A 25977-nucleotide genomic window follows, 5' to 3' on the forward strand; every position below is an offset into this window, starting at 1 on the left:
TCTTTATGCTTTCATTGTTTTGTTATATAAAGGTGCAGTGGTTATGAAAATTAGGATTTTCTAGTAATGAATCTCCTATTTATAAACCCAGAGACTTAAGCAGCTTCTCTGGTCTCTAGTCTAGGGCATCTCTAGGTCTTAGGGCCCTGTCTTTACTCCCTACTACCACCTGGTGACAGCCATCATATATTGCAGGGAAGAAACATGTTAAGAGAAAAATGTTTTTGTTTCCAACCTCAAATGCAAATACAACCGACGACATTTAAATTGAGGTGAGGCAGTTAGTTTATAGTGAAAGGGACATGAGCAATTTATGTAAATAAAATATATAAGTTTGGGTTGATGCTCCTATAAAAGAACCAACATTTGGCTATTGCAAAATGGATGAGGGTTACCATTTTTTCTCCTTGATTTTTTTTTTAATGCCCAAAATGGACACATATTTTAACTCAGTAGAGAAAGGATTTGGAATGTTAAAGTGTTTTCAGATCCTGGACATCACAAATAGCTCTAATCTATTGTTTGAAGTATATCTCACAAGGATGAAAGATTAAATAATCATAAATGAGAATGGTTTAAAATGAATGGAATATATGCTATGAATACAGTGATATAGTAATCACACTTTAAATGGCCAATTGGAAATGGAGAAAGGTTAAAAGAGATAGAAAAATGACCTAATGAAAAAAATTAAGGAAACTTCAAATCATTTTTTACATAAATGTAATGAGGTTCAATGAAAAGGGACTGCACTGGGGACCTAATTAAATGTGTGCTATATCCAAGAAGTCTCTAAATACTTTATGCCTTAATGTGCTTGTTTATAGAGAAATAACCTTCATCTGTGTTTTTCTACAAGGGGTCTAGGAATAATCTTGGAGGTCAGCAATATTACATTTTAATTTTGAAGATAATCTAAACTATCGATATAATCATGCTGTGTATCATCTTGTGTCATGCTGCCCAACAGAAATGTAATGAAAGCCACATTTCATATTTTTCTAGAATTCATTTAAAAAGTAAAAACAGGCTGGGCACAGTGGCTCACGCCTATAATCCCAGCACTTTGGGAGGCCGAGGCAGGTGGATCACGAGATCAAGAGATCAAGACCATCCTGGTCAACATGGTGAAACCCCATCTCTACTAAAAATACAAAAAAATTAGCTGGGCATGGTGGCACGTGCCTGTAATCTCAGCTACTCAGGAGGCTGAGGCAGGAGAATTGCCTGAACCCAGGAGGAGGAGGTTGCGGTGAGCCGAGATCGCGCCATTGCACTCCAGCCTGGGTAACAAGAGTGAAACTCCGTCTCAAAAAAAAAAAAAAAAAGTAAAAAGAATCCAGTAAAATTAGTTTTAATAATATGTTTTATCTAAGCCAAGATATTCAAAACACTATTTCAATGTACAATTGTATAAAATGAGGCATGTTACATTATTTTTGCATACTGTCCATGAAACACAGTATTTTTCACTTACAACACATCTGAATTCAACTATTTTATCTGTATTTAGATTTTATGAAATTTATAGTTGAAGCAGATTTACCTGCCCAAGTTGTTCCAAATATACTTGAAGATTTTCCAATAACCAAATTGAGTTTTGTCTTTTAAACTAAATATAAATTACTTAAAATTATATACAATGAAACATTCCGTTTTTTAGCTGCATTTACCATATTTCAAAGGCAAAAAGTGTCACCTATGGTTGGTGGCTCCTACAAATTAATTAACTTCTGTATGAATACTGTTTATAATTTCAGGGTCCTGCATTGTACTTGTTTTGATGGTTCTACTGACAAGTGATATCCAAGTGATTGAATGATTGGTATGGCTCTTTCTCATTTTATGTGTAATGTGGGGCCTTCCGATAAGCCAGATTTGGAGTTCGGACATACCTTCCCATTGGATGGAAGTGCTAGTTACGCAGAGAAGAAAACACAGGCATGAGTTTCAAGAAACAATGTGAGACCCAGTAGCCAAGCAGTGCAACATCAAGGTAGGAAAAAAGCCTTCCACCCTTTTCAGCCCTGCATCCTCCAGGCAGAAATGGTACCCTGGTCTGCAGGGTGGCCACGATCAGACAGCTGCCTTGGAAGACACTAGGGCAGGGGGCAGAGTGTTTCACATGCAGTCTACATTAACTGGTGGGCTGCAGGTTTAAAATGAAGCAACCAAAACAGAGAAAACAACAACAGTAGCAAGTGGACTTGTCCTCTGCAATGTGAGAAATCCCAGGGAGAAATATGATTTGAAATGAAGGAGGGATGGTGGCAGGCTGAGGCTGAGTTAGGCAGCAAGGGACAGCACATGAGCAAGATTGAGGTGACCTCAATGGCTTCCACATATTATGGAGGGCTGTAAACATTTTAGGGTTTATACTTCTATGACGAGGATTAGACTTACTATAGTTTCAGGATCTTAGAAGACTGGGGACATAAACAATGTTTATGACTGCTAAATGATGGGACAGAATCCAAAGAAAGGCTACAGAATTGATTTCCATTAGGGCTTCAAGATACAATATATTTTCACCTGGTCTAAGAAATTAAAAATAACCCATCTTATTAGGATGCAAAATAAAAGATAAATCACAGTGTCTGGCTTCCAGTCTCCTCATCCCAGCAGCTTTATATAATTAACAAATAAGGCTAGATGAGCATTAAGTTTAGGTTGATGTAGGACAATCAACTGTCCAGGATTTCCTGGGACTTGGTGTTCTTAGTACTAAAACTGGGGAAGTCGAAGGTAAACCAGAATGAATTAATTAGTCCTCTATGTTACTATTACAAAAGGGCAATGGGAAAAGTAACATGGGATGTTAAAATCAGAAAGGGTGATTCCATTTCTACCTCGGTGATGCTTACAGAATAGCTGGAAATCATACTGGTATCGGTTCTACTAAGGGTTACATGAGAAACTGTAGATCTGAAAGCTGTACTAAATTTCCTCAGATCACACAAGTAGTTAGTAGAATAGGCCATGTGTTCAAAAGAGATCCTCTTTCGGCATCGTTTGATGAGTAGCCTTCTTCTGCATAAACTTCTTTCCTGAATCACTATCCAGTAGTTACTTGCTGAGGCCAGAAAAGGGCCCCCAGAGAATCAGCCTCAATACCTCTATACTCTGGGGCTAGCAATAAGTAAAAGTGGGTCCCTCTGTAACTATGTAGAGATGCCAGATATCAAGACCTGACACAACCAAGTCCCAGATTTTAGAATTTCAACACTAGAATCAAATGATGCCTTATTCCCTACATTTCCAAAACAAGACAAACTCCTGAAACTTCTGTTCAGAGCACAATGTTCCTGGCCACACATGCGCACACACACACACACACACACACACACAATACTCACTCTGACACCTTCCCATCTCCACAATAAGGAGCTCCGTGGATGTGGTTCAGAGGAGGTGAAGCTTCTCCCAGTTCTCCTCCAGCTTCGGCTAGAACTTGGTACTGATACATCTGCCCAGGTGTGACTTCCCTGTGGACACCAAAGGATTTGTAACCACTACAGCCACAAAGTGAGGCATGCCCTGAGTCCTTCGTTGATGATTTGCAGAAGTTGAAGGGAAATAACATGGGAAACATAAAGGTTAAACATATGCTGCATTGTCTAAAACAAGGCTCAGGGCACAGTCTTACTGAGCGCCAGAAGGTTTGAACCCATATTTATTTCTGTATCTGTGCATTGCACAGAGTAAATGCGCAGTAAATGCTTGCTGTGTTAACAATGAACTTAACAGTCCTAGTTAATCTATGAGGATAGTATTTCAAGTGCATTTTTACCATGTTAACACACATACACATACACACAAATTTAAAAACCAGTCTTCTGTATCATCAAATAATCAAAGAAACTGGAGATGAAAGCTTCAGATTCTGGGCTCAGGAAAGCCCCCTTCTTGGGTCTGCAATCATAGGTTTCTCTCAAGAGAATTCTTGTGTTGATGAGACTGAATCCTTAGGAGTAAGATCAACTGCCTCATAAAAGAAGGTAGGAACACCTTTTGCCACAATTTGGAGGATGCAAGAAGTTCCACAATGAGAAATGCATTAAACAACTCCCCACCTCCAAACCTACTAAAGTGTGTAGGTATCAGGAATAGAGTTTTATCAATTGACCCTAGAGATGCAAGGAGCTTGTCAGATTCTCTCTAGAGCCTGGGTGCACTGATTGTGTGGTATGAAAGGCAGGACACTTAGAAGGGGAGATGGGCTCAAGAAAGGGAGCTTCTGGTCCCAAAGACAAACTCTGTCTTCATCTTAATTTTGCCCAGTTCCTAGCCTAGTTGGAAAACTACCACCAAAGTCAAGCTAGAATGCGAGTTAGTTAGTGAAACAGGATCTCAGTTGTTGGGACTACTGTGAGTGGCTGCCACAAATACTCTGCCATGGTTGTCTCTTCAACAGAGTTCTCAACTCACCCACAAAGCTCCACTCCCTCAGTCGATGCAGCAACCAGCAACCAGGAAATGTCTCAGGGTTTCCAAAACACCTTTGAAAACCTATGTGCTGGCTTTTAAGTATTTTAATTGAAAAGAAACCTAGATATTAAAGTATTTTCAATTTCCAAATTAGTTACCCCCACATCCGCTGGGGAAGCAAACCTCTTGTGGGAATGCCAGATATTTCTAAAGAAAAACCAATTTTCCATCCTAATCAATGCTGACAGATTTCCTTTACAGGATGGTTTCCGTCAGACTGCTTGTCCGGCCATGCATAGAAGCTGCACACTTTTCTGTGGCTGGTAAAGGAATAGATGGAAACATCAGCATGTGTTTACTTCTCTTGAGGAAAAATTCGGCAGCAGGTAGCCCAAGTCTTCCAGGATCTGAGTTTGTGAAAGGCAGAGTGTTACTGAAGCAAGAGAATCAAAATGAGATCCAGTTGAAAAATTGAATTTTGATTCTGAGTCTGCTATTTAGCTATTGAACCAAATCAAAGTCTCAGATTTTTCATCTATGAAATATTATTGGCCTTAAGCATGTGTGTGTGTGTGTGCAGCAAATTAGATAGCAAATGTCTTCCTAACTGCCTTATTTAAGAAGTTTAAAATGACATTTTTTTCTTTTTCTTTTTAAATCTACCTTTGCATTTGCATTAGCTTTTTGGTGATTTCACTGTCTTCTAATTAGTAGAGCAAATATGGGAAGAAAAATGTAATGAAGCTCAAGGTGGACATTTTTCTCCACTTTTTTTGTAGCTATGGTAGACTGCCAAATGACTACCCCGTCTCAGATGCACCCCTCTATGATGTGACTTTGCTGCCTCTCTTCAAAAGGGAGGGTTTCCTTTGCTACCCCTTGAATCTAAAATGGCTGTGTGACTTCCTTTGGCTAGTGGAACATTATCATGAATAACATAAAGCAAAGATTTGAAAAGTATAAGCATTTGGGGGCTAGCCCTCCCTGCTGCTGGAAACCCTTCCACCATTATGAGAAGAAGCCAAGGCCAGGCAGGCCTTGAGAGACCATGAGGGAAAAGGCCCTCATCTCTCCAGCCATGGCAGCTGTCTCAGCTGTGCGTGAGGTCATCCTAGGCCATCTAGCTCCAGCCAAGTTAGTCTAGATGAGAACACCCAACCCACCCATATTACCATGAGAAATAATGTTTGTTGTTTTAACCCACTGCATTTTGTGATGATTTCTAATGCAGCAAAAACTGACAGCATCTCTGATAAAACTTTGTTTTGCCCAAGTTTTGCCCTCAGGGTAGTCTCCAAATAAGATTATGAGGTCAAGAAAATTTGCCTTTGGAGTTACCAGCCTCCTTCTTCAGAAACTGAGTTCTTTGTAGGTAAGGACCTCGCCTTGGTCTGTGCCCCCAGCACTGAGCATGCAGTGCCAGGAACATAGCCCAGCACTATGTAGGAAGAGAAGACAGAAGAGAAGGAAGGAAGAGAAGACAGAACTAAGGGAAAGAGGAGAGCTGGAAGAGAAGACAGAACTAAGGGAAAGAGGAGAGCTGGAAGAGAAAGATAAAAGAGTCGGTTGGGTGCAGGGGGGAAATGAAAGAAGGGGAAAGAATGAAACACATATCATGAGTCGTGGACCTGAGTGTATCTTCTCATCTGCTGGGCCTTGGCTTCTTTGCCTAGCAATCGAAGAATTGACTATAACTTCCAAATGTTATGGGGTCCGTGGCAGATGATCAGACAGCTAAAGCAAAGAACCAGAAGTCAAATTGTCACCAGATAGATGTATCTGATTCTGTTCAACTTATTTGTGGCAATTATGCTCAGTCCAACTGAAACATCTCGTACACTCTTTCATCCATAATCATGATGATGGCATCAGCAATCAGACACCTGCTTGTCCCTTTCTGGGAAGTGTTTTTCTTTACCTCAGACATGCCACTTTACAGTAAAATCCCCTCTGAGAGTCTAAACTTTCCTCCAACTTAGGGGCATGGCTGAATATTAAAAAGTAGGGGCAAAGTTAAAAAAAAAACACCCCAGAGCCCAAGGAAGCCCCATAGTCATGCTACCAAACTCACATGTCTGTGAACTTCCTGTGAAGATGTGTCACCACCATGGGCAAACCACTGGCAAATGGGGGATCGCGGAGAACCTGGTACCTCACAGGCCTGCAGCCAGAGCACAAGGGACTGTGGGGCTTAGAAGTCAGGAGCGCTGCATCAATCTCTATCCGCTCATCAAAGGTGTAGACTTTCACTCCAGAGACCTTCCCGTCCATGTGCAGATTGATGGTGAGTGGGATGTCACAGAAAGTGTCTAAGGGGCCCAGGTGCACAGACTCATTGTTTTCTAGCAAGATCTCTGTGTCAAAGAGGACTTCAGAGGAGTCCATGATGAAGGAAGTGACCCACAGGGTGAGAGTGTCAGCTTGGACTGGGTGTTGGAAGAGCAGCTCCAGGCTACAGCCTTCTGTGGGGCAGGGGACCGTCATGTTCATGTGGTACAGGTGGACCTCAGGGCTCCATGTCTGCAAGCTGGGCTCGCAGGGCTGATCCACATCAGGAGGACCTGGGGGAGACGAGCAGAAAGATACATCAGTAGCAGCCATTAAAAGTCAGAAAATGAGTAGCCCTTAGCAGCCAGAAAGAGGTTCCTCTTATAGGACCTCTTACAGGTTCCTCTGTAGGTTCTTCTCCCTACAGAGAGAACTTTTAGAATTCCTACAGATGTTGGTCATTTTAGCAAGTTAGATTTTAAGTACTAGTTAGATTTTAAGTACCTTTTAAGAACAAAAAAGTAAAAAGCATTATGCTCTTGTTACCCCAACCTTGTACATGGTGCTCTTAGCAAGAGGAAACCTGCCAGGAATTGGGAAGGGGACACCTAGATCCTAGGAGGAAACATGAGGCTGATGCAGAGAAGTCATGTTCTTAAAGAATCCTCGAACAGAGAATTACATGTGCTTAGCCCATTCATAACTTAATATAAATTAATGCTTCTGAAGACCAATGATTTCACTGTCACTGAAATATTTGTAGTGATCTTCACAAAACTTTCATTCCCTAAGATTCCACCCTGGCAATCCTTTCAACTTACAGACAAACTTTAAAACCATATATTGAAATTTCCCTTTCAGTTTGGGCATGTGTGAGCAGGTAGGGAACTGCAGGCAGGAAATATAAACATATATTATGGAGTGAACAAAAAATGAAGATTCAGTTGCCAAATTAAGATGTAATGATGAACAATCAGATATCACGAATCTATGAAAGTCAGCTTCACGGAAATAACCTACCCAAGATGGTTTTCTTTTCTGTCATATGAGGGGAGTTGAAGAGAGAGTGTTGAATCAGGAATCAGCAGAGTCAGCCCTCCTGCACCCTTAGCTGAGTAGCTGTGACACATCTTTCTATACCTCAGTTTCCTCTTATAGAAAATAAGTGATAATGTTTAACCCCTACCTTACAAGGGCAGTGTAGACATGCAATGTTCTAGATAAATTAAATATCTACATTTACCAAAGTAGAAGTATTTAGCCCTTCAAAATTTAGAAAATAAATTATGTCCCAAAGCCCAGAGAAAACCAGTTCAAACATTGAAATTTATTTCCCTTTCAGTTCAGGTATGTGTGAGCAGGGAGGTAGCTGCAGGAAGACTGCAGTCAGGAAATATACACACATTTTATTAATTCCAGAAATATGTGTGTGCAACTGTGTGTGTGTTTGGTATGTTAACATATTACAGTTTCTATTGCTTTTTGCCTACATTGTGAGTTGATTCATTCATTCAACAAAAATTGATTGTGTGCTTCTTTTTTTTTTTTTGAGACGGAGTTTCACTCTTGTTACCCAGGCTGGAGTGCAATGGCGCGATCTCGGCTCACTGCAACCTCCGCCTCCTGGGTTCAGGCAATTCTCCTGCCTTAGCCTCCTGAGTAGCTGGGATTACAGGCATGAGCCACCATGCCCAGCTAATATTTTGTATTTTTAGTAGAGACAGGGTTTCACCATGTTGACCAGGATGGTCTCGATCTCTTGACCTTGTGATCCACCTGCCTTGGCCTCCCAAAGTGCTGGGATTACAGGCGTGAGCCACTGTACCCAGCTGTGTGCCTCTTTTATTTCAAGAACTAATCTAGGTATTAGAAATAGAGGAGTGAACAAGAGGGATGAAAGTCTTGCCTTTCTATACCTTATAAGACAGTGATAATGCAACAATAAATGTATAAAGGGATACAAAATATATTATTAAGTAGTAATGAAATCTATGAAGACAAGCAGAGGAATATAAGGGAATACAGAATTATGAGGTGAGGCTGGGAGCTGTTTTAGATTATGAAGCCAGAAAGTTCTCACCATGAAGATGATGTCTGATGGGGGAATATGTCTGGCTTAGTTTTCTAACTCCCACAGCATTTAGAAAATAGTTGGTGGTCGAGCAGTGTTCATTAAATGTCATTAAATGCATTTTGAACATATTTATAAATACATGTGTTTGTACCTGCTCTGCTAGAGATTCAATTACTTTTATGGTGTATATCTTAAATATGATGACCTGGTCCTTCACCCTTTCAAAGCAAAGGAAGACCAGTATTTCTTATTAATCATATATACTTAGTTTATTAAGCACTCATGAATTAATGCTAGTGAAGTACAATGTTAGTAGTCCTGAACACTACTCTAAGCCCGAAATACCAGCAGAATAAAGGCCCTTGGAAACCAACCTGATGGCAGTACTGCCAGATAAAAAGTTTTTTATTATGACTTCATGTTAAAGCATGAAGTGGAAACCCAAAAGTTGACTTGGTTTGCCTCAAGACCCAATACAAGAATTAGAACCTAGAATTTCTCATTCCTTTTACCTCTATCAGATAACTACCTCTATCAGAAAATTCTAGGAGTGGGGAAACCTGTAGAATTAAAAAAGTAAAAAGTACAGGGCGAGGGAATCAAACAGGCATTAAAATATCAGCACAGGACAAACTGTTTGCCACGCACGCACACACACACACACACAGAATGGCCCTTTATGAAATGTGAATCTCTATTTAGAGTCCAATGCAGTAAATTTTACACTCACTTTCCATTCTTCCCTGAAAATTCTCATTGGAAAAAAGTCATGTACAATAAATCAAGTAAATTGTCTCCTTCCAGATTTATCCCTGAAGCCCTGTCACTTGACTGATGAGGAATCCAGGATGATATCTTGCAGATACTGTAGACTCTTAGACCAATGTCCTCCTTTATTTTCTTGTCACTATCAAGACTGCAGATTAATTCAAATAGGACTTTGTCCAACACATCTTATTTGTTTTTAGTGTCTTAATAAACAATTTAAAGGCAAAGAAAAAAGATGATGATTAGGTGAACATTAAAGATGGTGATAGAAGAAGTCAAGCCATTCATCAGGAGGTGCTAAAATCCTGTCAACAGTTTTCTGACTCGAACTGGGAAAAGATTCATGCTGTAATTTATCTTAGGGGCGTTAATATACACATGTGAGTGAATGTGCGACTGTTTGAAAAGTTAGGGGAGGTACAGAAAAAGAGATAGCAAAACACATTTTCTGTCCTGGAGCCTAGCTCAGATCATATCCAAAGCACAACCAGTACCAGTGATTAATAGACTCATAAAATAGCACAGACAAGAACGATCAGTGTGGAACACCTGGTTCCCCCACCCCCACCCAGACTCGCTCAGCTAGTGCATTAGTGTTCTCTGTTACTCTCCTGATATAGAGGAGTAAGGTCGGCTTACACTGTCACATGGCATGGCTGCTCCAAGGACCAGTAGGCACATGCAACACTGGGGTGTACCCCCCAGCTATCTCACCCTGAAGTCACACCCTGAGTTCAGCTGACTTCTCTATCCTGTCCTACATGCTGATCTCTGCTTCACCACAGCCACGGGGCCTCCACATTAGGCACATATGGGACATTCTGCACATAGCAACACCAGGCAGTTTTTACAAGGCTTCTGGAGATATCTAGTAAAACACACACACACACACACACACACACACACACACACACACACACTGCCTTTTTCTCACCATGTCACTACTCCACTCTTTACCTCCACCCCCATCCTCAGTGGTCACCACGGTATAAAGAAAAAAAAATCATGGTACATTACCCACAGCCTCCTCTGGGGTCCAGTAACCTGAGGAGTCACACACCCGCCGGGAGGAAGCTGTGTGCACATACTGACGAAATGTCCCATCTTCAGTGCAAGCGCCACACATGCTGCCTGAGGCCCTGGGGAGATGAAGGGATGGAGATGGGAGATCAGGGAGATATGCGATAAGAAAATTAGAAAGACTTCTGTGGGGGGGTGCAGGGGTTGATGGTTAGCAAGGACCTAGATAGTAACTAAGAACAACTGTATCTCAATTCATTTTCTCTTGTGTGGACCTCATCTTTGCAAAGTTCAGTGACATGAAAATTTCAGGATTATGAAGCAGAAAAATTTAACTAAGTCATAAAAGAGGCCTGTGGAGATGAAAGTGGGCAGTTTCTGTACTAGGAACAGTAAATGTCAAACAATTACAATCTGAATCTTTCAACATAAAACCACCTTCTACGCTGACTCTCAATAAGTCATTCAAAGACTCCTTGCATTTCCCCCACTAAAACAGACAGCAACTTCCAACATAAACTTATTAGCTATATGTGTCCTTATGTTTTACTCTACCTACTTTAAATCACTTACATCAAATAAAAGTCAGGTGAAATCTAATGTCCCTTCGCTCACCATTGCCTTAGGGGATATATCCAAATTATTTATCACAACCCAAGGTCCTTCACCAGCTAGCTCCAGCCTCACCTACTGCAGTTCCTTCCTGAGTTTTGTATTTCCAGCACAATGAACAGATCACCATTCCACAAATACATCATGCTCTTCAGCTCCATAAAACATGCAGCTGTTCTCTCTGCTGCCCAACAGCCTTTCCGAGCTTCTCTGTTTAGCAAATTCCTACTTACCCTTCAAGAACCAATGGAACAGAACAGAGGCATCGAAGGCAACACAACACATCTACAACCATACAATCTTTGATAAACCTGACAAAAACAAGCAACGGGGAAAGGATTCCCCGTTTAATAAATGTTTAATAAATGGTGTTGGGAAAACTGGCTAGCCATGTGTAGAAAACAGAAACTGGACCCCTTCCTGACACCTTACACTAAAATTAACTCCAGATGGATTAAAGACTTAAACATAAGACCTGGCACCATAAAAACCCTAGAAGAAAATCTAGGCAAAACCATTCAGGACATAGGAGTAGGCAAGGACTTCATGACCAAAACACCAAAAGCATTGGCAACAAAAGCCAAAATAGACAAATGGGACCTAATCAAACTCCACAGCTTCTGCACGGCAAAAGAAACAGTAACTAGAGTGAATCGGCAACCAACAGAATGGGAAAAAAATTTTGCAGTTTACCTATCTGACAAAGGGCTGATATCCAGAATTTACAAAGAACTCAAACAGATTTACAGGAAAAAAACAAACAAGCCCATTCAAAAATGGGCAAAGGATATGAACAGACACTTTACAAAAGAAGACATACATGAGGCCAACAAACATATGAAAAAATGCTCATCATCACTGGTCATTAGAGAGATGTAAATCAAAACCACATTGAGATACCATCTCACGCCAGTTAGAATGGCGATCATTAAAAAATCTGGAGACAACAGATGCTGGAGAGGATGTGGAGAAATAGGAACATTTTTACACTGCTGGTGGGAGTGTAAATTAGTTCAACCATTGTGGAAGACAGTGTGGCGATTCCTCAAGGACCTAGAAATAGAAATTCCATTTGACCCAGCAATCCCATTACTGGGTATATATCCAAAGGACTATAAATCGTTCTACTATAAGGACACATGCACACGAATGTTCATTGCAGCACTGTTTACAATAGCAAAGACCTGGAACCAACCCAAATGCCCATCGATGATAGATTGGACTGGGAAAACGTGGCACATATACACCATGGAATATTATGCAGCAATCAAAAATGATGAGTTCCTGTCCTTTGTAGGGACATGGATGAATCTGGAGAACATCATTCTCAGCAAACTGACACAAGAACAGAAAATGAAATACCGCATATTCTCACTCATAGGCGGGTGATGAACAATGAGAACACATGGACACAGGGAAGGGAGCACTACACACTGGGGTCTACTGGGGGGAATAGGGGAGGGACAGCAGCAGTGGGGAGCTGGGGAGGGATAGCATGGGGAGAAATGCCAAATGTGGTTGAAGGGGAGGAAGGCAGCAAAACACACTGCCACGTGTGTACCTATGCAACTATCTTGCATGTTCTGCACATGTACCCCAAAACCTAAAATGCAATTTTAAAAAAAAGAACCATTTAAGTGTAAACTGCAGTAGTACTCAGCCTTTCTCCTCTGAGTGGTCAGTACTCCCTTCTCTGTGCTCCCAGTGCACCTGCTGGCTCCTCTCTTAGGACTCTGCTATGTGGTGTTGAGAATTTCCATTCACAGTCTTTCCTCTCCTTTGCCTGTGAGCAGGTCTAGACCAAGCTGTATTCTTATTTATATTCCCAACAGCTAGCACAGATATTGGGCTCAGCAATCCTTCTGTGAATGCTTGTTTCATAGATATCCATGAGGTGATTAATACAGTCTACGGGAAGTTCTACAAGTACAATAACTGAGGTAACTGGAAGAGGTAGAAACAATAATAGCTATGGAATAATGGTAAATCACTCCATTATAGCTAATAAGTTTATTGCCTCTGATACTTAAAATCTTTTTAGAAGCCCAATTGTGAATGACATATCTGAAAAGGGAGACATCAAGTCACGATCTCTCAAAAGGTAAGAAAACAAGAATCTCATCTTGTAGGAATTTCTAGAATTATGCCAGAAAAAATAATGTTATTTTTTTAAAAAGGTAGCAATTATGACAGCCGCTCCCATTTCTGAAGTACCTCACATAACTGGCATCATGCCACTATGTCATGCTTTTCATAAATGATTTCTAATTCCTGTAATAACCTTATGTTTACAAATGAGAAAACTCAGGCTCAGAGAGGTTAAGTAAATTGCCTAAGGTCACAACAAGTTCCTTAATTCCTTTGAGCAAGTTCCCAAACACCATCGAGTGTCCAGTACTTTGGAAACTAAAAGGTGTAGTTAAGATCCAACCTCTGACTCCAATCAGCATTCACTTCTAATGTGAACATAACTCCAAAGCTCATTCCTCTGATGCACTTGGCCCTTCTGGGGCTGCTGCTGAGTGCGTAGCTAGGGCTCTTCTCTGACATAAGGATTCCAAATACCTGCTGGGGTGGAGTAAACACAACTCCAAGCATGACACAAATCGCTGGGCATGTGACGTGAGTCCCCCTGACACACATGTTGGGAGGTCTCAATACTGTAGTCCACCTAGCTGAGAAAAGAAAGCAAACCGCAGCCTTTTCTGCCAACAGACTCTCAGCAAGCCTGTACTGATGTCTGCTTTATCGTAACGTTTGTACCAGAGAGAGAATTCAAAGATTAAATTGTTTACACGTGTTAGATAAACGGATGTAAAACTCCGGTTTGCACATACCCACAGAGGACTTGCTGTTCAGGCAGTTCGACCAAAGCTGCACAAGGTCACACTTGCAGGAAGAGGATCCTCACACACATCACACAGATGTGTGCTTAATCACAAACAGAGCCCATGAGACTTTTGGCACCGACGACCATGAAACTACTTCGTAGGGTTGTGAGGTGTAAGTGGTGTCACACATGAAGTACGTATCAAGGTATCAGAGACAGGGATCAAGATCCCAGGAGGCTGAAACACCACCGTGAAAGAGGATTCACCAGCGTCCTCCTATCCGTCTCTCTGTTGCTCTCTCCCTATGCTTTCAGCAAAGCAGAAGGACACAGAAACTTGCTCCAGGGACATCCTTCTCTTTAGCTGAAGCCTGACACCCGGAGAGAAAGTGTGGTGCAAAGAAGAAAAGTGCCAAATGAGAAAGCTCTAAATTAAAAGAAATCATCCATTCCGTGTTCCTTATTCCTGAATTTCCACTGGACGTCCCAGTTCACCTCTAGTCAGTTGCGGGGTCTTGGGCTTGCCACTGTATGTTGCTCTAAGCCTCAGACTTCTCACTCATTTAGCAGAAACTGTGTTTACTCCAAAGACTAAATAAGACAATTGCAGGTAAAATACCTAGCACAACACTTCACACATAGTGCAACCAATAGGTAAGGTACTGTCGTTATTCAGAATACAGCATTAGGTTTTGAAAGAGGTCAGTCTGTACAGGTCATGGAGGGGGTTCTGGTCCTTCTCAGTGAAATGACATTCTCCCATCCCCACCACCAATTATCAGATGTCATTCATTTTCCTACCTTTCTCTCCTATCTCCAAATATTTCTCTGATATTCTTTTAAATCAATAGGCAAAGGATGAAGGAAAGTTAGTTTTAGATGTAATGTTTTTATTCAGTAAACATATATTAGAGGTGGCAGGGAAAGAGACAAAGAGACAAAGAATAATCCTGCCTCCCCCAGTAGTTGCCAGGCAAGTGAGGCAGATAGGAAAATGAGCAGAGGATGACAATTCCATGATAGTGGCCGTAAGAGGGGGAGGCACAGGAGGCTGAGAAAGTGTCAGAAACGCCTGCGTAAGTCAGGGAAACCCCTGCTGCACAGCTTGTGACAGTGGGCACACTCCCACCCACACACACCCAGAAGTGCCTGGAGAAGCATGCTGCAATCCCTCCCCTGACACCATCGTGCAAGTAGCAAGCTGCCACTCCACCCTCATGCTGCAGAGGAACAGCTGACAGGGACAAGTGGCAGATGCCCTCTCAGTTCTGCCAATTCATCCCTGTCACATTGGTCAGCCTCTCCAGGCCTCCCTGAGGGGGAGCAAGTACTTACTATAAGCCACTGGTTCACAGGAGAGCCCAGAGCTCTGCTAAAGCAATGAGAACAGAGCAGGTTGGAACAGAAGCTCTGAGCAGTGATGCACACATTTATAGCTCCAAATTAGAGTTCCCCTGGCTTCGTATTCTTCCCATTATTCATATGAAATGCCACAGAGAAATGAACGAGCTCACCCATGGCCAGTGCCCCTCTCACCTGTCATATACAACTCCACTAATAGGAGGCAGCCAGTGGATAGTGAGGGACTTGCTGGTCTGTCCGATGACCATGGGTGGGATGGGGATGGGGGTGGGCTTTCTGCTTTCAGTCCACTGCTGATAGACCAGGTCCAGATAGCAATGCATTCGGGCCACTTGGTTCGGGGTGAAATTGTCAGTGCAGTTATCATCTGTGGAGACAAAAAAGGTAGCACAAGAGATGGAGATTTTAACCCGTCATGTCCACCAAGGCAGAGATAAATTGTACCTTGTTCATGGCTGAGTTAACTTATTATGCTCAATAAGCACTTGTTGGGTGAACAAATGCAATCTGTTCCAGAAAGGGTCTAAGCTGGATATGCATAAGAGAAGACAGAGACGAGAGATGCAGCACTTTCTTGTCTAAAGCAAGGTCATGACCTTAAAGTTGGGCTGGCCCAGGGTGAGACTCAGGTTGCTCCGAGCTGATGGTTGCTTATTCAGCGAACCACAAGATGGCAGTGTTTCAACAGATGGCCTTTTCACTTGTGAACATTTGTGGAGTTGGAGACACCTGCTTTATTGCCCAGTGAGGCTGGCAGAGGTTAGTGAGTATTCAGTAGAGCTGCTCAAGGGAAAAGAGAGCCAAATGTCAAGGAGACAGCAGGGCTGGGAATGGTGGTCTCAGCCTTACTTTTGGATATGGCAAAGTCTCTTTAGCAGGTACACCTTGCATAGGTTGGAAAGGGTTTCAGGGACTTTTCCAGTGAAAACACGCCAAATACTGCCTTGCTCAGCTTCTTAAATGTTTCCTCTTCCCCCTTCAAAGGTGCTGCCTCCAGAGCTCTGCCCTCTGCATGGCCTCATCTGATCTCTCTGTCTCTTGATGGGGAGGAGAAGTGCTCATGATATGCTGAATTATTCGCTGCAAGGGAACTCAGATAGACACATCCTGATAGGTGACAGAAGGACCAGTTCATCACGCTTTCTTCCCATCAAAGTCATGACCGGGGTGTGGTGGTATATTATTTTTTTTTGATAGTTCTAGAAGAACCTGTCACCAAACAAGCCTTTGAAACTTATAGAAAAAAAAAATCTTCATTCACCATTGGACTAGGTAATCAAATCAAATCAGTCTTTAATTTTAGGGATAAATTTTCCGTTATCAGGAAACTGGTCACTATTACTTTTTACCAGAAACAAGGAAGGCGTGAGAGACAGGGAAGAATAATACAGAAGCTAAATTAAGCAAGGAAAGACCAGACAATAAGTTTTTCCAGGGCCAAGAAGATGCCATTTTTTTAATTAGATGGCACTTTTTGGTGGGGGGAGGGTGTTAGGCAGCTAAGAATTAGTGCTTGACTAGTGCTGGAAAAAGATAATCTCATTTTGTTTTTTTAAATAACATACAGTAAAAAAAAAAAATCCTGAGCCTAAATTAATCAAGCCACTTTCTTTACCAAATTCAAAACTAGTACGAAGGGCCACCTTGGCCCATAAACCCTTTTCCCTTATTTCCACCGGATTCTTCTTGAGAGTATATGCCTAAAAATGAGGGCAAAAATAAGAATAACCACATTCTAGAAGTCAAAGGGATCACAAGAGGGCTGTTAGCCTTTTTTACTATCTAGAAGCATATTTTAAATATCTAGTAGAGGAGAATTCAGTGAACAAAGCACCTTAATATTTCAGTATTTCTTCAAGTTCTTCAAAGACATGATAAAATAATACTCTATAATAAATACACTTCAACTTTCTGACCTAAATGACCACTTAATCATTTTCCCATCAGCTCCCACACCTCCACCCTCCCAGCTCATAGAGGCCCTCATGTATTCTTAAAAGAAAACAAAACCAGACAGTGGTGATACCTGTGTAGCTCATGTAGTTGGTGAATGGAGCCCCTGGGAAGCCAGTGAAGCCACAGGTGTCATTAGTGGGCTCTGGTTCCCTGCACAGGTCACTCTTGGGAGTGGGGGCGGTGTCGGCACAGAGGTCTCCCGTTTCCATGGATGGCACGGTCTCCTTGCAGGGGTCATTGCAGGATTCTCCTTCACTGACCCCTTTGAAGACATGGTAGAGTCCCAGAACATGCCCAACTTCATGGATCATGGTGTTAATGTGGCCAGGCTTCCCATAATAGGCTGGGTTGACGACAATGCCACCTGCAAGGCAAGTTTTGAAAAGCCTTTCAGAGCAGAGAGTGAACAGCAGCCCTCCAGTCCTTAATTATGTTTTATGATAAACATCAAATACTCCATTTCAGCCTCTAAAAAGTCACTTTATAACTTCTGGTGACATATAGTCACTGCTTGCCTTTCTTGCCACAAAAACCATCTAAACAAATTAATACACATTTCTTTATTCTCTACATGGATGAGTGTTATACTGAAGGCCCAGGACAGTAATACTGACATGATAGACAGCCAGAATTCTCAGCTCTATACGCACATTAAAATCACCTGGGAGAGTTAAAAGAAGACATACAGGGGTTCAAATGCCACCCCAGATGAAATGAATCCAAACATTTGAGGATGAGGTTCATGTGTCGACATTTTTAAGAACTTCCCGGGTTGAGAATCATTGGTCTGGGCAAAAGTCCAAGGGATTTGGAGTCAAGAAAACCTGACCTAACTGCTACTGCTCCACATTCCAGCTCTGAGGACTTGAGCAGCTGTCTTGCCTCCTAGAACTCAGCTTTGTTGTCTGGAAAGTGGAGATGATAACACTAAAATTTGTTTTTGTTTATTTTTTAGTGTTTGGCACATTAAAGGAAAATGACAGCTGTGTAGGCTGCTTCTGATTTAACAAACCCTATACTCCCCCAAATCTTCATGAGAACACGAAGGGAGGTGTTCATTGCATTCAATCAGGCTCAGATGAGAGACTTAATGGTATCATTGCAACCTTACAAAAGGAAAGGCTAACAAAACCCAAGTGACACAACTTCTATCTGTCTAGCTTGGTGAAATCCTAATTCCTGCTTTCTTCTTCTCCCATAATTGAACCACTTGGCTTTCCTTCTTTATACCCCCAAAATTGTCAGGGCCAGGCCCAGTCTTATGTCTAAGAGAAGAGACAGAGAATCTCACACCCCTGGATCAACCCTCTGGGGCCCAAGGTCACCCCTGGCTGTGCTGCCCAGCTGACCCTGTCCCTCTGTCCCAGGTCTGATCTCAGTTCCCAGGACTTGCTTCACTTCTCACACCTGAGTCCTCCCTATATCAAGAGTCTTCTGAGTATAGCACATCCTCCAGGAGACTAGCTCTGTCTTTCTCTTGCCAGATCATATTCCAAGGACTATGTCCTATTCCTGCCTCTATTCAACATCCCATATACAACCACATACACAGCATTATGGGCAGGAGACAATCACAGGGTATCTGGTGCCACAACCACTGGCCTATCTAAGAGGCAGCTCAATTGCCTTTCTCATGACTCCTTTACTGCACAGGACAGTTTCTAAGTTCAAGTTCCAGTCTTTCCCAGTTTACTTGAACACACTGACATTACCCAAGTCATGCCCAGACTCATCTAAGATACAGTGTCTCCCTTCACATCCCAGGTAAAGCCAGACCTCACCTCTCATGTTTATTATTTCTACTACTTCTGGTCAAAAATGTTATTCTCTAACCTTATACTTCTTTTTCTTTCTCTTTCTTTTCATAAGGTTATTTTCTGAATATTTCTTTTATTTGTGCATCATCATGGCAACATAAGGTTAAACTAAGTTGAAAACAGGTCTATTTCAAGAGTGTATGTTATGTGAATAAACCTGGAAAGACACACTGTTTCCACTTTCCAAGAGGTCCATACTTTATGTCTACATAAGCGATAGCAGCAATAGTCATCACCAACGATGCACAATTTTGCCCCCAGTGCTCTAATGGCAATATCGACCTTCATGTAAGTGGAGATAATTCTAAGAGAACAGCTTTCTGTTCTTACTCAAATGCCTTTCCAGGTGCCTTCACCTTCTTTATCCTTTCTCCGCCACCACACTTTTACCCTCTATGTATGCTTAAACCCTTTTCTGCCTACTCTTTCCTTTCTTTCCCCCCACTTCGAAGTAAGTTTTGGCTTTAAAAAAACTAATCTTCAGAAATAGGATTTTGAAAGGCTATACATCTATAAAGTTTAAGTATCCACATTGATTAGTTTTTTTCCCAAATTATGTTCATAAAATCTGAACCTGGGTAATACTTTGAAAAAACAAGTGTTACTAATGGTTAAATATGCTTGAGGAAAATGTAGCACGACGTATTATCCTCCTGAAGATTCATAATGTATATGAGAGTGAGTTGTTGTTTTAAAGGTCCCAAAATGTCCTTCACCAATTGAGTTTTACCCTTTGCTTTACAAACTTATTTGAACACAGAATCTGTCTGGGCTGGAAGATCTTTGACATCTCTGGAGTACCAGATGTCTCAGAGTGCAATCCAGGAAACACTATCAAAGATTCAAAAAAAAAGTTTCAATCAATAGTTATCTTCTACTCATATGTTTTAGCTCTGAGCAAACATAAAATATCCCCATATCCTATGGCCAGTCAGGCCCAGGGCCTTTTGTGATATCCTTTAGTAGAGAGAAAGAAAATATAGACAAAAAGAAAGATGGTTCTAGGAAGAAAGGATGGCAAAAAGCAACATGTGCCAAGAAAGGAGGGATGATCAGGAGTGTGAACTGGAAACACTTGAGGATATGGGGGTGGCCATTAGAGTACTGAGCTTCTCATCAATCACCAGAAGTCTCTAACTCAACCCCAAATGAGGTGATTCCAAATCTAAGGATATTTTGCAACAGCCATCTTTCAGTAAACCAGCTTTTTTATAGGTAGAGGAAGAAGCATAAAAACATAAGCCCTTGGCTGGGCACGGTGGCTCATGCCTGCAATCCCAGCACTTTGGGAGGCCAAGGCAGGTGGATCACGAGGTCAAGAGATCGGACCATCCTGGTCAACATGGTGAAACTCTGTCTCTATTAAAAATACAAAAAAATAGCTGGGCATGGTGGTGCGTGCCTGTAATCCCAGCTACTCAGGAGGCTGAGGCAGGAGAATTGCCTGAACCCAGGAGGCGGAGGTTGCAGTGAGCTGAGATCACGCCATTGCACTCCAGCTTGGGTAACAAGAGCGAAACTCTGTCTTCAAAAAAAAAAAAAAAAAAATGTAAGCCCTCAACACTCCCAGCAAATCCCCTCTATACCCAGGACATTTGGCCAGGGTTCTCTACTATAGCACTCTTGGTGCACATTCCCAACACAGAAGAATAAAGGTTTAACCAAACAACACTTACATCGTCATTAACAACATAAGCATTTTAACACAGGTTCACAAGTTATATTTTCAATTGTGGAGAGATGTACCTATGCTAAAAACTCATGTATTTGGAAGGCACAGCAACTGGTTCAGTAACTACATGTGTGTTAACTAGCATATTGCAGAAAATATAGAAATATAGAAAATATAGAACAAAATATCGCTCTAATTTAGGGATGAGTGTTGTTCACACCAACACATGTTGAGAACAAAAAGCCCAAGGTCCTGGACCTCTTATGATAATTCTGTATCTGCTACAGCACAAGATTATAAGATTATTCCCCTGGACTAGAACTAGAGGAACTTGGAGTGTGGAGAGTCAGCTGACCTTCACTAGCTGCATGGCCTTGGCTGTTTAACCTTTCCCTTAATTTCTTCCTCTGCAAAATGAGGGGGTAGACTGGCTTATCACTAAGATTTCTTCCCAGTTGTATTCCCAGATTCTGAGAGCTAACATGCCAGCTTTGTGGAGCAGTATGAACAAAGGCGAAGGAATCTGTGTTGTCATGGACTGTCACTGCCTCGGCCTTGCAGTTTGTGTTCCAAGACTCTCATTTCTCAGTGGCCTGAGGAAAAGGGGAAAGCTGGCAGTGAGAAGCCAGCCATCCTACTCAGACCTGCTGCAGACTTCCAAGTGAACCAGATTTGCCACCCTTTAATCCTCACTCCCTCTCTACTGGTGATATGGTTTGGCTGTGTCCCCACCCAAAATCTCATTTTGAATTGTAAACCCCATAATTCCATAATCTCCACATGTCAAGGGTGGGACCAGGTGGAGGTAACTGAATCATGGAGGCAGTTTCCCCCATGCTGTTCTCATGACAAGGAACCAGTCTCAAGCTATCTGATGGTTTTATAAGTGTCTGGCATTTCCCATACTGGCACTCATTCTCTTTCCTGCCCCCCTGTGAAGTGGTACCTTCCGCCATCATTGTAAGTTTTCTGAGGTCCCCCAAGCCATGCTGAACTGTGAGTCAATTAAACCTCTTTTCTTAATAAATCACCCAGTCTCCGGTATTTCCTCATAGCAGCGTGAGAACAAACTAACACAACTGGTTTGTACCCTTCATCCACTCTCACAGATACACAGAGGGGTCCTATACTATTCTCTCCACTCACTCTTCATTCCAACTGAAACAAATTTGTGAAGTTATTAGGGGAATGAGTTTTAATCACTCACAGACATACACACACATTATTATGAAGTGGGTTTTCTTACTCCCTGACACATATCACACTCACATCGATGTAGGGGTGGGGATAAACATTAAATTTATTTGGTGATTTAGTCTGGAAAAGTTATTTCATGTTTTAATAAAAGTTACACATACACGTGTACTCATGCCAAAGCTGGAGTGAGGCATAAAGACGTTTTGCCCAAAATCTAGTAAGAGGAATGCAAGCATTTCTTTTCATTAAACAAGCATTTCATTAACAATACATAATTAATAATAAATAAAAACTGAGTGGCTACAGTAGCAGTCCCTTCCTGCCATCACCACCATTTAAGTATTCCCCCAGTGGGGAGGAGGCACCCTGAGGGACTGTGCATTCCCCCACTTTCAGGAAAAGCTGCAATCCTTTCTCAGGGACAGCATCACAGGAATAATGAAACAATAGCAAGAAATGCTACTTGTCAGTACTGTTTTATATTAATATTCAAATGAAACAGCATTATCTTCTGAAGCTAGAACCTGTGCTCACACTTTCTTCCAGTCACATGGGTCAGACTCTGCGTGGTTACACATGGGTCCCTGCACCACTGGACAGAAGCTTCTCTCTCACAAGGTAGACTTTGGAGGGGCCAGGGCTCCTTCTTGAACTGGCACTGGAAAGATACTGATCCTGATATGGGGAAACACTTCTTAAATGCTCTTAAGGCTGTTTCCTGGTCTGTTTAATGGGAATAAGAAGAGTTTCCACCTCAAAGGATTGTCATGAAGATTAAATTCGTAATGTAAATAAATAAGCACGTAGCTTATTTCCTAGAACAAAGAGACTCAAAATATATATTAGACCATTTCTCAATATTATTGTAATTCTATGTGCAGTCTGGCAGGACACATTCATTTGCCTATAACCTTCATCAGCTCCCACCAATTTTCATTCATTGAAAAAAAAAATGGAAGGTGGGGCCTGACCATAAATTGGACAGACCTCCCACAGTGAAACTAGGCATTGCCAGGCACAGTAGGAAAACAACCTCAACAAGGATCTCCGATTTTCCTGTAAACCGCTCACACTTTGTCTTCCTACTGTTCTGATCCTGACCACCGCAGGCACCCAGAAGACAAGCAAGACTTGGACAGGGCTGCAAATATACATTGCCTATTTTCTTCATAGACAAAATATCAGGGTTCAAAACTGGTTCCTAGCAGTCTGAAATTAGGCTGCTAATTGCGGGAGGAAAGGAAATCTTACCAAATTGGAGCTGTTGGCATAATTCCTCATAGACCTCAAAATATTATTAGATCAGATTTACACAAGATGTCTTTGTTCTAGTGTCAATAATCATTCCCTGCCCATTTTTCTAGTTATGGAGAATATAATTATTATTTTTATAATCAAAACCATTAATTTTTATCATTCCTTATCTTGGAGGACAAAATTAAAACACAGATGAGAAATAAAATCTGATAGTAGAATGGGGAATGGGGTGAGGACGAGATTCCATCCCCTACAGTGGAATCCCTTCTTTGGTATTCCTGCTCTTGCCAGACACATTGAAACAGCAAGAAAAAACAAATGCACATGTATATTCTCAACTATGCCACGACACCCCAGCCTCCACTCTGAGACACCGTCAGGCTCCCTCCACCTTCACTCACTTCCCCAACAACCATCCTGTAGATAGACAGATAACAAGACCAGGAATACTTACTCAGGGCGAGCTTTAAAGTACTAGTGTAAAGGGATGAAAAAAAATAGGAAATACTAGTGTTTTACCCCAGTACTTCCATGTCTCTCTTCTCCCTACTCCACTCAATTCACAATGCCAGGCTTTTCTACAAATATTAACCTCACTGGAAATTAATACAACAGAATGAAAAGCAAGGAAACAAGAAATTCTTTTTCAGCTGTGGGGTTTTCTGAGCCTCTGCTACCTAAATCCTAAAAGGACTCCATCCATGGTTGAGCCAGCATGGTGAATGGATTGAAAATAGGGACCCTCGCTCTCACACTGCCAACACAACCACTACCACATTAGCCTAGAAAAGATTCTCTCAATCTGAAAGAAGAGGAAAGAGACAAAATGTAAATAATGGGAATGAATAGATGGTAGTGGGTCCAATAAAGTTGACTGTACCCCGACTTTCAACCTGGAAAAGGGAAAAAAACACAAAATAGGTTTGTGTAATCCGACAGCAGAAGGATCTTGACTCATTACAGTAATAGATCCCTGAGTAAGTGGCCTAGCTCTAGAGAGGAACCACTGACCACCAAAGCTAAGCAGGAATGGTAACAGAGCCTGCCAGAATGTCCCTGAGGGTGTCCCTGTGATGAGAACCAGGGTCATGTCAGGTGACCAGCATCACCTGGTGACCAAGGTGGGTTATTTTTCTTGTGGCTTTGGCACTTATAAGCCATCTCAAAGGTTAGGCACAGCCCCAAGCATAACAGGCATAATTGACTGAGATTAAATTACCACTACTCAGTAGGATGGGGGCTCAAAATAGAAATTAAGTTTAATGACAAAAGAATAAAGTAAGTTACATTTCTCACATACCTTAATGTGTAGCGAAGACATAAACCAAATGCGTGCCAATACCAACAACTTGTACATAAAACACAGTATGAATGGGTTCCCAGGATTTATCAACTGGGGACCATGTGTGGAGCAACTGTTCCTTAATGGACTGGCAGCAGGAGAACGCATGCCTTATCAGATCTTTCAGCCTTGATTACAAAAGACAAGTCTAAACAATAAGACAGAGTTGTTGTATGGTCTAGGGGATGGTGTAGGGGAAGAAAAGAAAGAATCTGCTAATTAGAAGATGAAATCTTGGCTGGGCGCAGTGGCTCACGCCTGTAATCCCAGCACTTGGGAGGCCGAGGCGGGTGGATCACGAGGTCAAGAGATCGAGACCATCCTGGTCAACATGGTGAAACCCCGTCTCTACTAAAAATACAAAAAAATTAGCTGGACATGGTGGCACGTGCCTGTAGTCCCAGCTACTCGGGAGGCTGAGGCAGGAGAATTGCTTGAACCCAGGAGGCGGAGGTTGCAGTGAGCTGAGATCGTGCCACTGCACTCCAGCCTGGGTAACAAGAGCGAAACTCCATCTCAAAAAAAAAAAAGATGAAATCTTGGTAGTAAACAGCCAAGCTCCCAAAGTGATTCTATATTTTTAAGTTCCTACTGGCTTTTCCAGGCTTTACACAAGATGACCCAAGGGGCTCATAGTAAAGAGAATGATTCCCAAAGCTATTTCTAGTTAAAAAAACAAAAACAAACAAACAAAAAAAAACAACAAAAACCATTGGGCAGTCTGAGAAAAGAATATTGGTTGAAAAACTCCAAAAAGTTTTATAAAATTTTTAGGGCTGAATATTATATGCCTATCAAATGGGGAGGTTGAGGGCTGGTCTGCAGGTGCCTATGTAATTACTTCCAGTGACTGGTGAAACTCTGCTCCTCAAAACATGCTATCCACAAGAAGGGACAAAGCTGTAAGAGCATGCCTTGGGGTCCAAGGAAGGAGCAATTCAGGTCAGGGCAAGGAAGGAACAAATGGTATAGGTGGACTTGTAGGCAAAAAGTGAGAAAAAAATGGAGAAGATGAAAAAAAATAACTGGAGCTAAAATGAGAAGTGAATCTTTAAGAGAACCAGCCCAGGAGCCATTCATCCCCAAATCTCGTATTGGCTTGGCTTCTTGGTTTTACAGCTTGTGGTCTCATTAGAAGGCAATCTTTGTTCCACACAAGACTGAATGAAGACAAGCATGTAGAGAGTGAAGATTTTGCCGAGTCTGGTGTCGTTTTTTTGCCTCCTTGTATACCCATTCAGCTACTCCTGTCTCCGACAGTCAAGCACTCAGGGAGCTCTAGCCACTCCCACATTGTGGAGAAAAGTAATCTGTTGAATTAAAACTGAAGATGTTATTAGCAAGGAATTAGAGATTTAATATATAACCCTTTCC

General features: G+C 41.8%; 1 protein-coding gene across 2 annotated transcripts in view; it reads right to left on the minus strand.

The window, feature by feature from the left end:
• PAPPA2 (pappalysin 2) overlaps window positions 1–25977 on the minus strand; it is a 283586-nt gene that overhangs the window by 130920 nt on the left and 126689 nt on the right. Inside the window, exons 5-9 of one of the 2 annotated variants that reach the window (XM_054247490.2) lie at window positions 17389–17682; window positions 15537–15729; window positions 10556–10677; window positions 6500–6989; window positions 3357–3485 (exon numbers count right to left, since the gene is read on the minus strand). In XM_054247490.2, the coding sequence (XP_054103465.2) occupies window positions 3357–3485; window positions 6500–6989; window positions 10556–10677; window positions 15537–15729; window positions 17389–17682 (1228 nt within the window). Of the gene's footprint in view, window positions 1–3356; window positions 3486–5063; window positions 6163–6499; window positions 6990–10555; window positions 10678–15536; window positions 15730–17388; window positions 17683–25977 lie in introns of those variants that run through there. The other variant, XM_078356258.1, reaches the window with a different exon arrangement.

Source organism: Callithrix jacchus, chromosome 18 (genome assembly GCF_049354715.1).
Source record: "Callithrix jacchus isolate 240 chromosome 18, calJac240_pri, whole genome shotgun sequence".
In the NCBI taxonomy this organism is placed as follows: domain Eukaryota; kingdom Metazoa; phylum Chordata; class Mammalia; order Primates; family Cebidae; genus Callithrix; species Callithrix jacchus.